At 42.8% G+C, this 19705-nt stretch overlaps 1 protein-coding gene across 1 annotated transcript in view; it reads right to left on the reverse strand.

The window, feature by feature from the left end:
- PROSER2 (proline and serine rich 2) overlaps positions 1 to 19705 on the reverse strand; it is a 40861-nt gene that overhangs the window by 15258 nt on the left and 5898 nt on the right. Inside the window, exon 2 of the mRNA XM_036845098.1 lies at positions 7166 to 7385. Coding sequence (XP_036700993.1) covers positions 7166 to 7303 — 138 coding nt within the window. The 5' untranslated portion in view covers positions 7304 to 7385. The remainder of the gene's footprint in view (positions 1 to 7165; positions 7386 to 19705) is intronic.

Genomic DNA, 19705 nt, shown 5'->3' on the forward strand with positions numbered 1-19705 from the left:
CTAATGTATTCAAACCAGAAAGTTCAAAACGCCAAATCTACTGCATTTCTACCCTAATCTATGTATTATGATGGTGAAGAAATAATTTCTAATGTATTCAAACCAGGAAATTCAAAACGCCAAATTTACTGCCGTAACTGGAACGCACGCTGAACAAGTCTCCCACCAGGAGGAGGACAGAGTCCCGGCCTGGTGCCATCTATCCTGTCCTGCAAAGATGACAGCAAAATTGTCCCTCTAGTCCCGATGGAGCTCTGAGAGGAACACGGTCCTGGCTGGATGACCAACTCTTACAACAAATGTGACCAGCAGTGATAAAAGTCAGCGATCCTAGACATACCTATGGGAGTACAAATGTGGGACAGGAGATTTGTTTATAGGCAAATGGCAGAGAGGAAAAAACCTTTGTTTGTTTGGCTGAACAAAAAAGTCGAGAAGGCTTAAAACACTCATACTAAAATAACCCCCGCCTAAAAAAGGCACTGAATTAATTCAGTTCTTAGGCTTTTTTCCTTTTGTTTCGCTTTTCTTTTAAACAAAGAAATTGGATTTAACGGCAGATTAAGACAACAGTGGTAACTCCTTGTGAAGGAGGAAAAAAAAAAAAGAACCAGCAGAACTTATCTGTATCTTCAACCAAAAAAAAAAAAAGAAAGAAAGAAAAAAAAATTTTTTTTAATAAATTAATTTCATTTATTTATTTCTGGCTGTGTTGTGTCTTCATCGCTGCTCATGGGCTTTCTCTAATTGTGGCAGGTGGGGGCTACTCTTCGTTGCAGTGCACGGGCTTCTCATTGTGGTGGCTTTTCTTGTTGCGGAGCACGGGCTCCAGGCACACGGGCTTCAGTAGTTGCAGCACGCAGGCTCAGTAGTTGTGGCTCGTGGCTCTAGAGCACAGGCTCAGTAGTTGTGGTGCATGGGCTTAGTTGCTCCGTGACATGTGGGATCTTCCCGGACCAAGGCTCAAACCCGTGTCCCCTGCATTGGCAGGCGGATTCTCAACCACTGTGCACCAGGGAAGCCCAGAAAGAAAATTTAAGAAAGATTATGATGGCTAAAAATATTTCTTGAGATGAGTCAAGATGTCTTAACCCCCAACTCTCCCAGGTAGGCGGCCTTGGGTATTTGTTCGGGCAGAATGTGAGTTGATGGTTACATTCTCTTTCTACAAACACCGAAATGATCTCCCTGACACTTGAGCAAGGCTTTATTGACTTAAAATCCCAAGGTGATGAGAGACGCCCCCCAGGAGCTGAAACACAACCTAGGGGCAGCGAGAAGAAAATAGGAATCAGCGTCTTCTGTGCTTCCGACCCCCCTGTGAATGCCACGCTTTACTTTGGCAACCTCATAAGAAAGACCATAAGTGCATGTGGCCTTTCCCACGGTTTCATTACAAGGGCTTAATTAGGGTTATTTCTAACTAGTCCCTGTTGTAATTTTTCACTATGGTTAACGTAAACCTCTACTTGTGGCCGGAAAGAGACACAGACAAGCCCGCGGGGGATGAGATATGTGTGCAGTTTTGGTTACAGATGGAAAGAATCATGGCTTTGAAGGACAACGCTGGGCTCCCTGGCCGCCTTAAACTTCTCTGAACTGGCAAGGTCATAAAGCGGTCCCGACCGAGACGGAAACGCCTTAAGCGCGTGGCGTCGTGCGTGAGACCCCACATAAGCTTGTCACACGTCCCAGAGCTCGGCATGGCTGTCGTGTCACTGAACTGCGAGTTCCCAAAAAGATGAAAACCGAGTTTTATTCCATCACCTATCCGATCTGGTATGTAGCAGCCGTTAACTGCATGTTTACTGAACTGAACTCTCCTCAGAGCAGTTTAGCTTTGTTTTAAAATAGCTGCTCTGTCCAGGAAGTTTCGGGTTCAATCTGGGGAAGAAGCCAGAGACGAAAGGACAATGTGGTTACTACTGGCCAGTCTGCTTCTCCTTCCCACGCCTCTGTTCTGTGTCTTCTCCTTGAAACTGTCTGGTGACAAGCATGTCTGATTCCTAGTGTCCTGCTTAGACTTCAGGCGGAGCCAGCCATGGAGACGGCTTCGCCCCCGCTCGCTTTACCTTCTTCTTCCACGACCTATGGGTGAGGCCAAACGACCTCAGAGGCTTTGGAGAAGGAAGGGGTGATCAGGAGCTGACGACCGCTGTCTGATCACAGGCTTATTATGTGACTCGAGGGCTATAAGATTTGTCTGCTAAGGGACCAGGCAGGGTTTCAAGACAGTTCACTGAATATCAAATCTCCAAAGACTCAGCAATGAATTTGGATCATTGGTTTTGCCCAAGTTAGAGATAAAAATGAATAGGAAGTACGCTTGGGGATTTGGGCTGTTTCCAATCCACCCTCAAAGTGGCACACACATTATGAAATTCCTTAATTCCTATGGGTATTAAGAGCATCCCCTCTTTTCAGCTAGTTAAATCATATTCTTTTCTGGAGGAAGCTTCAGGGTGCCTGCAGGGCAGAGCAGGCTTCAGACCATGTGCAGAAGAAGAACCTAAGGATCCTGGCATGAGGCAGTACTGGTCCCTGGCAGTGCACCCCGGATGTTTGATGAGATGTGTGTCTGAGATATTGGCCTTAAGAGCTTAAGAATATGTCACGTTATACCCAAAGCTTCCTTTGTCACCTTAAAGAGCTATCATTTATGAATGTCTCTAAATCCTTCCTGAACCTTTTATTTTGAATCCCCATCACCTCTCGAGGTGGTAGGTTCCAGAACTACACTACCAACTGTACTGTACTGAAGGTGTCCTTCTTACAGTTCAAAGGAAAAAGAGACCCTCTTAGTCAAGTATACAAGGATTTTGCCAGTTTGCTCTTTTTTTAAAAAAATTATTTATTTATTTATTTATGGCTGTGTTGGGTCTTCATTGCTGCGTGTGGGCTTTCTCTAACTGCGGTGAGCGGGGGCTACTCTTCGTTGCAGCGCGCAGGCTTCTCATTGCGGTGGCGTCACTTGTTGCGGGGCACGGGCTCTAGGCACATGGGCTCAGTAGTTGTGGCATGTGGGCTCAGTACTTGCGGCACGTGGGCTCAGTAGTTGTGGCTCGCGGGCTCTAGAGCACAGGCTCAGTAGTTGTGGCGCACGGGCTTAGTTGCTTCACGGCATGTGGGATCTTCCCAGACCAGGGATCGAACCCGTGTCCCCTACATTGGCAGGCGGATTCTTAACCACTGCACCACCAGGGAAGTTCTGGACAGTTTGTTCTAGTTCTAGCTATACATTTTGCTAGAAAATGTTCAGAGGAAGAATTCCTTACAAGAAAAACAATACACGTACACAACCACAACTAGCCTCTTGAGCGATAAAAAGTTCACATACTTCACCCTCCTAGAACAGCCTGGGTCATGACGGCGGCCATGTGGATAGCCACAACAAAACTACCTAAGCAGCTATTTTAATTTTTAACTTGTACTGGCTCAGGAGAAAGGTTTCTAAAAAGCAAAGATCTGTCATCTTCCAGGCCACACTTCAACTAGTGTTTAAAAACTTTACAATACTCTCATTTAACTTTAGGCATTAATGTTTTATCTTCTTTTTAAAAATAACCGTTGCTTAAAAGAAATACACACTTCTATAAATTGGAACTATCTTTTACTTAAAGAGCCCTCCAAGGGGTGCATTTAATCCCATACAATCTGGAGGCCTAAAAACACTGTTACTGACAAATCTTTTATGAGGTCAGGGAATAAAGAACAGGGAGTGGGGAAACTACTACAGTTGACTGTCGTTCTAAAAAGACAAGTCATAAAAAGACTGAGGATTTAGAATAAAAACATATAGACCCTCCCCAAATTTAGACTGCCTTTTACCATCCCATCTTTACTGGTCAAAGAAGGAAATTCAGAAGGCTACTGATAAGAGATGGACAGATGGGAAAGCATAGATCCAAACAAGATGATGGGGCAGGATGAAGTGGAGTTATTCTCTACCTGGGGCTAACAGGGCACTCACAGGAGCTTGTACCAGTAATTAGGAAGCACTGATTAGATGCTGGGCATTTCATCTCTACGGGTAACCCTTGAGGAAGAATTATTATCCCACTCACTCCCCACCCTTTTAAACTAATGAAGAAAATAACTAATGAAGAAAGTGATTAAGTTACTTTTCCCAGGTTCCAGAGGGAGGCACGATTGGATTTGAACCCGGGCATGTCTCCAGTATCCTGTGTTTATTACTATTCTGAGCCGATTTTCAGGATACTTTTTAGTATCAGTAAAGAAAGCAACTTGAAAAATGCATACGGATTTCTGGAAGGACTTAAGAGAAATTATAAATATCTTGGGGAACGTCCTTCTGATCTGTACTCGACTCCACTGTGGAACCTACTTAGCCCAGCACTAAGGTTCACAAAGCCCTTCCAGCACAGGCGGCTCACAGGCATAACAGTGCTCACCTCGCCCATCCTGACCTCCTGAGATTTACATGTGTAAGAGATTTATAGTCTTTTCTGTCTTTGAACCTAAAGATAATTCTCGTATCTTACCAAAAAATACATCCATGATAAAAAAGTTTTATAATAAACCATTTCTCCTTGTGACTCTGGAGCTGAAACTTAGTAGACCTCCTTTCAAAGAAGAGCTTTTGCCTCTGAAGATGAATTCCTGGGTCTGACGTTCTCACAGAGTCAAAATGATGCATATTCTCCAAATCTGCCAGGTGATGGAATGAACACCCCACCTGCCTAGACGGACACTCTGTGAAGAGCTGTATTTATATGGTGGTCTCTTGTAAACTCCCCGAATTCATTTCACAGTCTCGCTTCTTCTAGTTCAGACATCTTATAGCTGCTCTGGTGCCTTCGGTCCCTCTAAAAGGCTCTGTTCCTTTTCTCCTACACCTTCATGGTAGGGAGTGTGGTGCGCCCCCCAGGTCACCCTGGGGATGAAGGACCTGGTCCCCCATCTGTTGGGAATGCTGCTGGCAGGCGGCCCTCAGTCCCCTTTGGGGACTGTCTCCAACTGAAAGGAACTGTCTTGTCAAGGTCGTGCCTCCCTCCAGGGATGTCCTCATCCCAGGGCTGATGGTGGAGTGGGTATCCAGGCTCCAATCTCGGCCCAGCAGCGCCAGGGCCTCCTGAGGAACAGCTAAGGCCTCTGTCGGGTCTGCCTCACAGCCCAGCTTCTCTCTCTGCCCAAATCCTGCTTCCTCTTCCTTCCAGATGTTGAGCCCAGGAACAGCCCTAATAAGCCTCCTGTGCTGTAGCGTTGTCCATCTCAGAGTCTGCTGCCTGGGGAAGCAAATCTGCAGCCTATTCTGTCAGGGTGGACCACAGCCACTAGAATGCAAGCTCTGCCTCTGTCCTCACCTCCAAGAACAGTGCTTCAGTATTTGAGCAAAGGGATAAATCACCTACATAGAACAGATGGAAGGCAGTCCTCCATGGACGGGTTTGCAGAGCTCAATCAAGTCCTTTCTGTCTTTGGAGTATATAAGTTTGACCCACCACAGAGGATGTGGTGAGAGTGGGTATGAGTTGGTTCATGTGAAGAATGGACCCTATATGACTACAATGGAGATAGAAAAGTAGCAACTTTCCTGCCTCAAATTCAGCGCACTTGACACACCTGGGGTTATGGTCTCTCCCAGGAAGAGACAGAACAGGTATTACTTCAACTTTCTATCAAAAGAGACCATGGTACAAAGGATGTTAAGAGATTTGCCTCAAGTTCAATAAGAAAATGAATGTGAAAGGCAAGAAAATAATTCGAGCACTGACTCATAATGCACTATACCCATTTCCTCAGAGACCGAGGTCATCTGACGACCATTCTCGACTTTATTCCCTCCCCATGCACACAGGGCAGCCCTTTAGACTATGGTTCCTAAGTTATCCACGCCATGTTTTAGAAACACCCTCTACATCAGAGCAGAGCTGCTTCCTAACTGTGCTTTGGAGAACAGACCCCACTAATGACCGGAGTATTAATCTGTATGTCTTTCTACCTATTCTTTTAACATTTTCTTTTCTTTTTTTTTTTTTAATTTTACTTATATTTATTTTATTTACGGCTGTGTTGGGTCTTCGTTTCTGTGCGAGGGCTTTCTCTAGTTGTGGCAAGCGGGGGCCACTCTTCATCGCGGTGCGTGGGCCTCTCACTGTCGCGGCCTCTCTTGTTGCGGAGCACAGGCTCCAGACGCGCAGGCTCAGTAATTGTGGCTCACGGGCCCAGTTGCTCCGCGGCATGTGGGATCTTCCCAGACCAGGGCTCGAACCCGTGTCCCCTGCATTGGCAGGCAGATTCTCAACCACTGCGCCACCAGGGAAGCCCCTAACATTTTCTTTAAATACAGTTTTTAAATTAAAAAATTAGTCCCAAATTCTCTATTCTTAAGGATTTATAGATTCTCAGATATTCAGAGAGTAATTTATAATATATTTTTCCTTTGGCGAATCAAATAATATCTATTACATACTTACCATGGTGATTGAAAAAAAGAAAATATGCAAGTAGGAGCCTATAAAATTCTATTGTTACTATTAACTGCCCTCTGTACACTTCTTTCTTATGTTCAGCATAGCTGGGGTTAATTTTAGGGATCGGTGTATCTTTAGAAAATTTGTGCTCCCATTGAAGATGGGCTGAGATGAACAATGGACCATTATTATTGAGATCCAAGGTGGACTCTCTCCTGTCCTTCCCTCTACGAATATGAAGGTCTCCATCCCGAAAGGTGAATACCCTGAGGGGTGGGGAGGGCCAAAAGATCATCTCTTAACTTTAAAGACTTTTTGTGAAAGTTCCCAAAGCTTGTTGACACTTATGTAAAGGTCTGGATGCCGAGAGAAAGGGATAGGAAAGCATTTATATTTGTGAAGGACTTAAACATCTGTTTTAAAGTGAATTTGATGTTATCCTGTGAGGTGTTTCCCTTCTTCCAGTCATTGGACCTGAAAGGCAGGTGCCCTGGCCTGGGCTGGTGGCCACCTTCAGGCACGGCGTGCTCTGGGTCTTAGCAGCCAAGTTATCACTGCTCTGGATTTGGTGCAAAACTTAATACGATTCACACTGAAATGCCGCTTCAGAGAGCGAGTATTCCAAGACGTCAAGCTAGTTACCCCAAAAGAATGTTGTAAGATACTCCTGACAGGGGGGCGAAATCAGCCAACATTCAAGCACACAGAGCACCAGAGAAACAGGGACTCACCAGAGTGAGACTTCTGGAACGAGAGCTGCTGGTCCGACTCTCCAGACTGCTCCCTCTGCTCAGGTCACCAAGCCTGCAGCCGGGCAACAAGTCAGGGTCCATCTCCCAAGAGTCTGACTTCTGGTGATGGACAGGCATCCCCACAGTAACCCCAGCCGCTGGCTCAATCACAGGAAGTGGGGAAGGGGCCGGTGTCCCATGCCTAAGTAGTGGGTCACCTCTGGAGGAGTAAGCACAAGGTGACAAGGGTTAGTGAGCTCAGACAGCGAAGGCCTCATTCCCCCAGGACGAACAGGCGTCACGAGATACAGTCGGCTGGTCCACAGCCTCGACCATTAGGGCTAAGATAATTAGGACCCCTGAAGTCAACTTGTTTGGTGATGCTCATTTCCATTTCTCCTTTATCTCCTTCTCCATTATGAAGACGTAAGAATTATTTTTATTTTATTTTTTATTGAAGTATAGTTGATTTACAATGTTGTGTTAAGTTCTGCTGTACAAGCAAAGTGATTCAGTTATACATACATGTATATTTCTTTTTATATTCGTTTCCATTATGGTTTATCACAGGATATTGAATATATCAATATTTTCCTGTGCTGTACAGTAGGACCTTGTTGTTTATCCCTCCTATATATAATAGTTTCCATCTGCTAACCCCAAACTCCCAATCCATCCCTCCCCCACCCTTCTCCTCCTTGGCAACCACAAGTCTGTTCTCTATGTCTGTGAGTCTATTTCTGTTTCGTAGATAAGTTCATATATTAGATTCCACATATAGGTGATATCATATGATATTTGTCTTTGTCTGACTGTATGATAATTTCTAGGTCCATCCATGTTGCTGCAAATGGCATTATTTCATTCTTTTTTATGGTTGAGTAGTAGTAAGAATTATTTTTAAGGAAAGATGGGTGTACTAAAAATTTCTTTGGTGCTGAAAATTTGATGAAATAATGTTCTGGCGCCGTCCTCTGCTCTTCGGGTCTGTACTTTCACGCTCCGTCACACTCAGACTCAGGCTTTCCCTGTACTGCTTATAAATTCTATTCTTTTCTGCCTCAGACACCACAACATTATGGTTCCCTTTCCAGCCTCGTTACAGTTCAGAGTTGAGGTAAAGTGACAAGAGCTAACAAATTACTAATGGAAGTTTGGTTGACATCTCTGAAATTCCAGACTCTTTGGAGGCCATGATGCTACTGCAGTTTCTACATAAAATGCTAAGGTCCCATCAGTTAATACCATCGGGAAGTTCATGTTCCCACTTTCAGGAACAAGGACACTGAAACTGTCCCCCCCCCCCCCGAGCCCTAGTCTCATACAGTCCTCTGACTGTTCCAGCAGGAAATTCAGCTCAGTCCCTGAACAACAGACAACTAAGTTCAACAAAACCTTCCAGAAGACCAAAGAAGGCTAGTAGGGAATAAGGGAATATACCTCCTGTCCATTACATATGACCTGATGTTACGGCAAGTGAGGAAATAGATGCTCACCCCTCCCTAGACTGAAAGCACCACCAGGTGGCCTTATGAGCCCCTAAAGAATCCTGAGGGGCACGTGAGCTAAAACCACCATAGGTGCCATCTGGGGGGCGGGGGGGCGGGCAGTGAGTCTTCCCCTGACAACAGTGAGAGGAAACATGGGAAGCGAGGTACTGATTCACCTCCAGTGAGGGACCCGGGGGACCGTGTGCTCGGTGGGGCAGGACCTGGAACTTGGCTCCGGATCTGTGCAGTGAGACAGCACATGGGTCCCTCCGTGGGGCGGAGGGTGGTAACTGCCTACACCATCCAAGAGCACGCCTTTCTCCTGTGCTACTAGCATTTTAAAAGCTATTCTGATGCTGTAAAACTGTAGTGTTTAGACTTCTACAAATTATTCCCTTGAAAGTAGATGAGGAAGCTAATCAGAATTCTCCAGAAGGCAGAGTCTGTTGGGGAGAAAGTGGAAACCTTGGTTCAATATCCTTCACAGGCTCAAGCTGTCAATCTTCTTTCATCTCTTAAGGAATTGAGAACCAGGGGCTCCCTGGTCCTAGTTCCCCATGAGCCAAAAATATAGAATTGCGTGGGTGAGCCACTATGGGGAGTGGATTTCTGAGCAGGGGTGGGCAAGGTCTGCACTGGAAAGGGGAGAGCGTGAGATGAAGAAGCAGGAGCAGATCCGTCTGACAGAGCGGCCAGAGCCGTGAGTCTGTGAGGTCATGACCACCTCACAGTATCTAGTCTCCTTGCCCAAACAAGGGCTCACTTTTTGTGCTTGCTAACAGTGCACTTTAGAAAAGGGAGGCCAGGGTCAGACTAAGAGGGCTCCATAGATGAAGAAACGGACTTCTCCCAGAGGGCGCAGAGCAGGCTCACTACGGGGGCGCCACAAGCTAGCGCCACGAAGGGAAACTAGAGCCGCGTGTGCGTGTTTCTGTTTATTCTCTTGGGCTTCCTGTGTTTGTTGCTCGGTATTTACTAGCAACATCCTTTTCTGGTAAGGTTGAAGGTCACAAGTGATCTACAGTCTTGGTAAATCTCTGTCTGCCGAGCATGGCCGGTCAGGGCACAGCAGCCATCTGAGTTGATGGTGCTGGTGGAACTGGTGGAGCTGGTGGGGCAAGGGAACCTCCAAAGTGAGTGCACTGGAGCCAGAGAGGAAGGCAGCTCCTCCTCTTCATCCTCCCCTGTACATTCCAGAAAGACCTAGAATGGCCTGGATGGAAGACATCCAGCCCTCCTCCCAGTATCACCCCAATCCGTCAAAGTCCCAGATGGCCACAGTCAGGTCTGCAGAGCAGCCCAAGGAGCTAGGTCCTTCCACTATTCACCAAACCCCAGAGATGAGTCATCTTGTCAAAGACCCATCCTCAGGCACAGTGGCTTTCAGCCTCATCACACAAACAGCTTTGGGGACATCTTTGACCCCTCCCTGTACCTGCCACTCACAACCAACCAGCTGCCCAGCCCTGTTGAGTTTTCCTGCCCAATGTCAGTTGGATCCACTTCCTTTCTGGTCCCCCTCCCGAGTTCAGGACCATTTTTACCACATCTGACTGTTTTTGCTTTTTCCACTCTTGGCCATCCTTTTGCCATATTCTTCTGCTGGATTAATCTTGAAACACCACTGTGATGTCACCACTCTCCTAAAAGCAATCACCTTCAACCCACTCCCCACAGGCTGCAGAATCAAAGTTCGTCCTATCAATCAATCCTTGCTTCACTTAGAACCCTATATTCCTTTCTAGTCTTAGCATGTTCTTCTCTTGTTTACTGTTCTCCTACTTCACATGGGGCAGATTCCAGGTACTAGAGAAAGACCGATGGGTAAGAAGCATCTCCTCCCCAGAGGAACTTAACCCAGGAACGGGTCAGAACCAGATCTACTGAATACATCTGTGGGGGTAACAGCTGAGCATGTGCATTTTTATCAAGTTCCACAAGGAATTGTGCCACATGGCGCCAACTCTAATGGAGGACGGATGCATCACCGTGTTCAGCGCCAAGATAGGGCACATGGGAGCAGGGAGAAGGTGCCCATACTCCCCGGAGGGCTCAGAGACTTTCAGAAAGGCCAGCAATAAGAGATGTTTGAGATTTCAGGTTTAAACAAACCGTGCTGGGCATTCCAAACACAGAAAGAGAGTAAGCAACACATGGCCTTATTGAAAAGTCGTGAGTGGCTGGGGTGAAGCCCTGAAATGAGCTAAAGCACAACACAGAATGAGCTGGAAAAGGGAGAAAGTGCAAATAGAGACACACGGAGAAGTGGACCCGAGTGAGGAGGGACTTGAATCTTGAACTTCACCCACAGGTGATGGGGAGCCCTGGAGAGAGGCAGCATCACATTTACAGGTTAGAAAGATGACTCTGGCAACAGTTGGGAGGGCGACAGCACCAGAGGGGAGAACCTAAAAGCAATCAGGACAAGCGATTTAAAAGAAGGAGGAGGCCGCTCAATATTCTCCAGGACACATTCTGGAGTGTGGAAAGAGCTAAAGGACAGATCAGAGTCTAGTATACTTCCATGTGTATAGGGAAATAAATGAAAAATATCTATGTTTATGCTTTGATGTGCATAGAATCCTTCTGGAAGGATACACGAGAAAAATTCCAACAAAGGCTGCCTGTGGGGAGGGAGAAATGGACAGACAGGAAATAGCTGGAATCATTACAGTAAGATCAGACAAAGGAAACAAAGGCAAAAGTGAATTACTAGAAACAAAGAGGATTACTTCAAAATGATAAAAATTTCGATTTACCTGCATGTACCTCAAAGATAAATAACATGAGGTAATAAACCCACCATTATAGTGGGAGATTTCTGCACACCACTCTTAACAATAGATAAATCCAGCAGACTGGGAATAAAGAAGATTTAAACAACACAATTAACAAGTTTGATCTAAGCGACATTTACAACATACTAAGTGAAGCAACTTCTTAATACGTATTTTTTCATGTTCACATAGAATACTTATGGAAACTGATGGCATCCTGGGCCAGAAATCAAGTCTCAGCAAATTTCAGAAGACTGGTGGTATCAGAAAACACATTATTTTACTACAAAGCAATTAAATTAGAAATCAGTGACCTAAAGATAATCAGAAGAATCCATGTCATTAGGAATTTATATTTCTAAGTAACTCTTAGAAATATTATTAGAAAGTAGAAAGTATTTAGAACTACATGATAATAAAAATACTGCATATCGAAACCTGTGGGATGTAGCTAAAACATCACTTAACTGCTTACAATGTTAGAAAAGAAGGCTGGAATTTAATGAACCAAGCAAGTAATGTTTAAATTAGAAAAAAACCAAAAGAATAAACACAGAATAGACAGGGGAAAAAAAGAATGTGAAATTAGATAAATAGAAAAACATACAGTAGAGAACTAAATTTCAAAATTTATTGTTTTGAAAATGCTAATAAAATTGACAAACTTCTGGCAGAACTAATCAAGAACAAATAGACAAACAATATCAGAATGAAAAGGGAAACATAACTATAGATGCCACAGGTATTGAAAAGGGGGTATTATAAACAATTTTATGCCAGTAAATTTGAAAAGATAGATGAAATGAACAAATTCCTAAGAGAAGATCTCCTTAAACTAAAACCAAGAATAAAAGAAAAAATCTGAATAGTCATATAATCATTAAAGAAAATGAATCATTATATAAAAATCTTACAACAAAGAAAACAGCACATCCAGAAAGTTTTACTAGAGAGTTTTATGAAACATTCAAGAAATAAATAACTTTAAGTTTACACAAACTTTTGCAGAGAAGAGAAAAAGTAGAAACAAACTCATCTCATTTTGAGGCTATTGAAACCTTGATGCCAAAACCCAAGAATGTATAAAGAAGAAAAAATTATAGGCTGCTGTCATTCATGAACATAGATACAAAAAGTCCTAAACAAATTATTAGTAAGCTGGATCTAGAAAGCAAATAATGACCAAGATGACTTAATCCCAAGAATGCAAGGTTGGAATACGTTGATTTTCCAACATACAGTACAACATTAATTGATTAAAGGAGAAAAATCATACAGTCATCTCAATAGATGACAAAAAGCATTGGATGAATTTAATATTATGCATAATTTAAAAATAAACTTCACAAATTATGAAGAGAGAACTTTTTTAACCCAATAAAAGATATCCATAAAAATTATAGCAAACATCATATTTGATGGCAAAACATTAAAACCACTCCCATTACCACCATCCCATCCTCTGTTCTATATTGTATCTTAAGTCATAACCCACATATAAGGCAAGAAAAAAAATGTATAGGGATTGAAAAGGAAGATGTTATTATTCACAGATAATTACGGTCATTGTAGAAAACTCCAAAATTCTGTCAAATTATTAGAATCAGTAAGAGTTTAACAAAGTCACTGGGGATAAACCAATATACAAAAAAAAAAAAAATCAATTTCTATATACTAGCCATAAACAACAACTAAAAAGATACCACTAAAAATAGCATAAAATTGTACTTCCATGGTGGCGCAGTGGTTAAGAATCCTCCTGCCAATGCAGGGGACACAGGTTTGATCCCTGGTCTAGGAAGATCCCACATGCCGCAGAGCAACTAAGCCCGTGCGCCACAACTACCAAGCCTGTGCTCTACAGCCCAGGAGCCACAACTACTGAGCCCACGTGCCACAACTACTGAAGCCCGCACGCCTAAAGCCGGTGCTCAGCAGCAAGAGAAGCCGCGGCAATGAGAAGCCCACGCACCGCAACGAAGAGTAGCCCCTGCTCACCCTAACTAGAGAAAGCCCACGTGCAGCAACAAAGACCCAACGCAGCCATAGTTAATTAATTAATTAATTAAAAATAGCATAAAATAAAGATGCATATATGTATATATACATTATATTACTTGGGAAAAGATTTAACAAAAGATGAACTCCAAGAATAAGCAAAAACAAGGTAAATCTTTTACAATGGAATACTGTTCATCAGTCAGAAGCAATCAATTGGACGATGGCCTGGATGGATCTTGAAATGTATGGAGTGTAGCACAATCCATGTGTATACATTTAAAGCACACACAGCACTGTATTTTACATCCATAACCAGGGACACATCCCAGTGGTGCAGATGGGTGGATGGGGGGTGGGGCACACATCGACTGTACTATAGTCTACACCTGGTCTGCTCCACGACACTGTTTTCTTACACACCTCTTACTGCCCGAAAAACAATAAGGAAGATTTCCTGCAGGTTTGAATAATAATGATTTATCAGATCATTTTATCACCTGGGAAACTGTGAAAAGTCCAGATCTCAGGAGATGACACAGGACAGATGAGTTTGGATTTAATGAGAGAAGCAGAGGAGACACCCATAATCTAGAAACCCTGGGGCAATTTAGGAGGGAACCGCTGAAGGCAGTCTGGCTTAACTAGGAAGGAGAAACCCTGAATTTAAACTTTTCTTGGATCATAATTTAGCTCAAAATTAGCCAGGGAAAGGTTGACCAGATCCAATTTACCTAAGAATCTAAACTGGAACAAATAGATAAGTTCCCTTACATTCAACTACTAAGCTTTGTCCCACTTGGTGGGGGGAAGGGAATCACATCTTCTGAGACTTAGATTCCCTGCAGACATGCTAAACAAAATCACAAGGGTGATTATTGTCTTTGCAGTTCTGAAAATGAAGGGGAAAATGATCCTCCTTAACCAAGTGATGCGGAACTAATTTTGCTTAGCATGTCTGCGTTACACTTTAAAAAGAGAACTGCTCCAACTCACAGCCAAGGCAAACGCTTCACAAAAGGAAAGAAAGGTTGGGTCTTAGGGTTCTGAACCCCATGGGCTATGATCCAGGCTTAGAGACCCCGACTCCTGTCTAGACACCACTATGAACCGCCACAGCTACGGTACAGTCAGCAGAAGCACAGCTTAGCTGGGAAAGGAGGAGAAATGAGCTTTTTAAAAACACCCCCTTCTCATATTGGGCCATCCACAAGGGCCAGACCCATGTGCAAACCTACATCCCAGTCTTTCATTATCTCACTCTCCATTCACAGGAATGTTGGGAAGATTTGTTCCCAAACCTAGAAAAAGAATCTTAGGACAGAAATTACCTTGAAGACTATATCCTGAGAAATCCCAATATGATGATTTAACAGCCAAGCCTCTTTCAAAAAGATATGTTCTTCTTGACCTTCAAGGACATTAAAAATGAAGGAGCTTCCCAGTGGGAACTGTTTCTGAGTCATCACAGCTCATTACCACTCATGGGCTTTTCCTATGGTTAAGCAGTGTGCGAAAGTAAAGAAAGCCATTTTTCATGGAACGTACACACTCTTAGATGAAATAATCAGAAAACACAAAATAGCCATTGTTGGCCTTAATGCTGGCAGTTCTTGACAACCTTTGTTTGTCTGAACATGTACTGATGTACTTTGCTCTGATTTACACAAACAAAGAAGACAGGGGTCCTACTTTTATAGTTTTCTATAGCTTCTATAGTTTTCTGTCTGGTTCTCTGCTCATTCTTGTTTTTATGGGAGTCATGTGCATTAACAAAAATGAGTTTTATAATGAGAAATTACCTAGAAGATGAAGCTGTAATTGATGCCAAGACTCTTTTATATTGTTTTATTAACCTAATCCATAAGTTAAAAGGAAACGGAGTCCTGATATTCTTTCTTTTCTACTATTCAACTTAATTACGGCTTGAATAAAATTCTTAGACTAAATTAATCATTTCATTTCTCCCCCTAAAAATAATTTATAGATGAACTCCATAGAAATGATTGTGCTCTAGTTATGACAACACACCTGATAATGCAACACAACTCTCAGTCCCACCTCCCATTTCACACATAAAGGACAGTCTCTGGCCCCTCCCATCCCTCTCAGTACCAAAGATGCACATTTAGACACAAATGTACAGAGCTGACCTGGTAGGCAGGTAAAAGTCATTTGGGGTCCTGTAGTTCATTTTCTTCCAAGTTTTCTGCCCTCAAAAACTTTGTTAAAAATAAAACAGGGCTTCCCTGGTGGCGCAGTGGTTAAGAATCCACCTGCCACCGATGCAGGGGTTTGAGCCCAGGAAGATCCTATATGCTGTGGAGCAACTAAGCCCATGCACCACAACTGCTGAGCCTGTGCTCTAGAGCCCATGAGCCACAACTACGGAGCCCACGTGCCATAACTACTGAAGCCCTCGAGCCTAGAGCCCGTGCTCCGCAACAAGAGAAGCCACCGCAATGAGAAGCCCGCGCACTGCAATGAAGAGTAGCCCCCACTCACCTCAACTAGAGAAAGCCCGCATGCAGCAACTAAGACCCAATGCAGCCAAACACAAATAAATAAAATTTTAAAAAATAATAATAATTAAAAAAAAAAGATTCAGTGCAACATTCACCAGTGAATTGCAAAGACCTAATTAACCTTTCTGAAATTCTGGATTCCTTTTGGGACCACAGGCCTATCAAAGTGGGCACCGTTTTCATTTTCCTAACCAATCCTGCCAAGGAGCTGTAAGAACTTAGGGCTTTAAAGTGTGTCTGCAATCTGGCCTCACCTTGTCTCTTCACACTTATTCCCACAGTAGGCACCCTTTTATCCAGCCGGGTCTCCTTCAGGCTCCGCTCGGGTGTGAGCCACGTTTGGACTGCTTCCCTGTCCCTCTCCTCCCCATCCTCAAAGCCTGGCTCATGAACGATGGCAAACCCCATCTAGCCTTCCTTCAGGATGCTGCCCTTCGCCTGGCTCGTCCAGTACCTACTGCTTACTCTCCACCACGTGTTAACCACATGATGCCACCTTTGTCCCTCTGATACAACTCATCACGTCAGATTTCATTATGCTCGCAATTCCTTTTCCTCAGTTAGACTAGACTTGCAGGCAAAGCGCTCTCTCTCTTTTTCTAAAACTATAGCCACAGGATTTTGGAAAATATTTATCCCAAAATATTGACTTAGTATTTCTTACTTAACCAAAATTTATGTTTTATTTATTTTTTAAAAAAATTTGTATGGAAGTACAGTTGCTTTACAATATTGTGTTAGCTTCAGGTGTACAGCATAGTGATTCAGTATTTTTTGCAGATTATATTCCATTATAGGTTATTGTAAGATAATGGCTATAATTCCCTGTGCTATACAGTATATCCTAGTTGCTTATCTATTTTATGTATAGTAGTTTGTATCTGTTTATCCCATACCTCTAATTTGTCCCTGCCTTCCCCTCTCTCCACTTTGGTAATCATGTTTGTTTTCTGTCTGTGAGTCTGTTTCTGTTTTGTATATACATGCATTTGTATTATTTTTTAGATTCCATGTATAAGTGATATCATATAGTATTAGTTTTTCTCTGTCTTATTTCACTAAGCAAATACTCTCTATGTCCATCCACACTGCATCAAATGGCAGTATTTCATTCTTTCTTATGGCTGGGTAATATTCCATTGCATATATACCATATTTTTTTAATCCCGTCATCTATTGATGGGCACTTGGGTTGCTTCCATGTCTTGGCTATTGTAAATAGTGCTGCTATGAACACAAAATTTATATTTTAAAACTCTAAAACCATGAGAGTATCCTTAAAACAGACCTTTGATGTAGAAGAAAAGTTTGAACACGTAGGAGTCGTTTCAGACATGTTAACCGTGTTGCAGTAACTGTCCTTTATCCTTCTATCATATTCAGAGACCAAAGCCTTGAAATTTATGAGAAATTACTCTCAGTCAACCTTTATATTCCAATCAAGGGCAAATGTGGAGCAGGAGGGGAGTAACTTTAAACATGAATAATGATCTGTTACAAACTTGGCACCAATAACATCGGACACACTAAGCCAGTAATGCTTCCCGATATTAACATGTGATAAGTATCAGGATGAATGCACACACATGTACATGGACAGGTATAACCATGACCAACATTAACTTCTAAAATGGGCCTCTACACAAATAAACAGCTGAAGTAAAATAAATAAGTAGTAACTATTCTTTAGTATGGGCTCTTTCTCCGTGTCCAGAAAACAAAAGCCTTGGAAAGAAAAGAATGCTTCCAAAAAATACTCAGCAAACTAGCAAACTAGAACTGGATCCCAGCACAGAACATCAAAGGGAAATCTTTTTCAGGTAGAGGCTGGTTGTTGCTGGGAGAGCTGGGGGCGGAGGCTTAATTTTGTCTGGCGTTTTAAACGGTTGACATGGTCAATGGTTTAGCATTCCTTTTCCTTCGCTTTTTTCTCTGAATGGTTTTTTCCCTTACTTCTGAAAATGTCTGCTGCAAGAACTTAGGACCTTAAACTCTTAACTGGCACTCAAGGGTATTAAAGACAAACACTTCAAAGGCTGGTAGTTTTACTTCTCCAGAAGAATTAGCATGCTTTCATTTAGAGGTTATTTTTGGAAAAGCTCTTACTGAACAATGTAAAAAACAAGGTTGGTTTCAGATCTTCTCAATTGTGAATAGTTTCAACTATTACTAGGAAGCAGTAATTAATTTACTTAAGGCCGTATGCCACATGAAAGTAACTGATTGGCCTACTGGTAAGCAAACACTTTCACAGCAGAGGCCTCAGCCCGTAGGCTGGTTAACAGGCCCCAAGGGAAGAAGCCTCCCACCACCAGTGTACTACCACTGAACAGAAGATTCGGAAATCAGATTTTCCCAACGTAAATCCTCACCTGAAAAAACCTTGACCAGATTTGAGTTTTGTTACTAATAACAAAAAGTAATGACCCAGGCAGAAGCAAACAGAAAAGCATCAACAGGAGGAAAATCTAGTTACATCTGATGAAATGTTTGCAAAGGTAGACACTTCAAATTTTGATTTTTGGCTCATTTAAAAAAATTTACATTCTATATGCCTACTGCATTTCTGGATTGTTTAACAAATTAAAAAAAAAAAAAATCAAAGGAAAGATCCCAGCTTAAGTTGCTCTTGTTTCGTTAAACAAGCTTGTGTGCTTTCTCTTTATTTATTCAGCAAACATCACCAGAGCATGCACTATGCCCTACTCCGGGGAGCTAAAATGTAGACTTTCTTACTTGTCATAACAATTATACCTTATTGTTTTATAATGCTTTTTCTTTCTTCTGAGAAGCTCAAAAAAATTCTTAGCTGAGTTTTTCATTCCTCCTCACAGCAAAAATAAAGCTGACCGAGAGCATGTTCATCCTGCGCTGGTATTTACAACACCTGGTTAGACTGGAAGCCAAGATCTGATTTACATTTCTTATCTCAGGCTGAACAGATTTAAATCCAAACCAGAGGGGGGCAAATCTCCCGCAAGACCTCCTGCTGGGTCAGTCCACTGCGTCAGACTTTGAACCCCCTCTTCCCCAATCTCTTTGCCAGCCCTGTGTGTGCATCTCCAGAGTCTCTCTCCTCCCTCTTCCTGGACACCTCCTGCAACCCAGGAACAAAGCACTCAACTCCCTCCCTGCAAATCCAGGCCCTTGGGTGCAAACTCCTACCCAGTTTTAATAGAGGGGAAGAGACAAGGGGCTTTCAGAACTTTTTCAAGAAATGGGGGACTTCCCTGGCAGTCCAGTGGTTAAGACTCCGTGCTTCCAATGCAGGGGATGCAGGTCAGGGAACTAAGATCCCATAAGGTGTGGGGCGTGGCCAGAAAAAAAAAAAAATGGGGACAACCAGTATAAAACAGATAATCAGCAAGCACCTGCTGTATAGCACAGGGATCTCTACTCAGTATTATATAATAACCTATAAAGGAAAAGAATCTTAAAAAAAAAAAAAATATATATATATATATATATATATATATATATATATCTGAATCACTTTGCTGTACACCTGAAACTAACACAACTTTGTAAATCAACTATATTTCAATTTAAGAAACTGGAAAAAAAAAGAAAAGAAATGTGGACAGCCGAATGTTTGTTGAAAAAACTGGATGACTCTAACCAACAGTTAAGATGATACTGATGTCAGCATTTCAAGGCCCCCCTATCAGCCTCTCTGAAAGCTCAGCACCTTAAATGAATCAACAGTGGAATTTGATAATTATTCAAATTACTCAAAATTTGACAAAGACC

Source organism: Balaenoptera musculus, chromosome 2 (assembly GCF_009873245.2).
Source record: "Balaenoptera musculus isolate JJ_BM4_2016_0621 chromosome 2, mBalMus1.pri.v3, whole genome shotgun sequence".
Taxonomy (NCBI): Eukaryota; Metazoa; Chordata; class Mammalia; order Artiodactyla; family Balaenopteridae; genus Balaenoptera; species Balaenoptera musculus.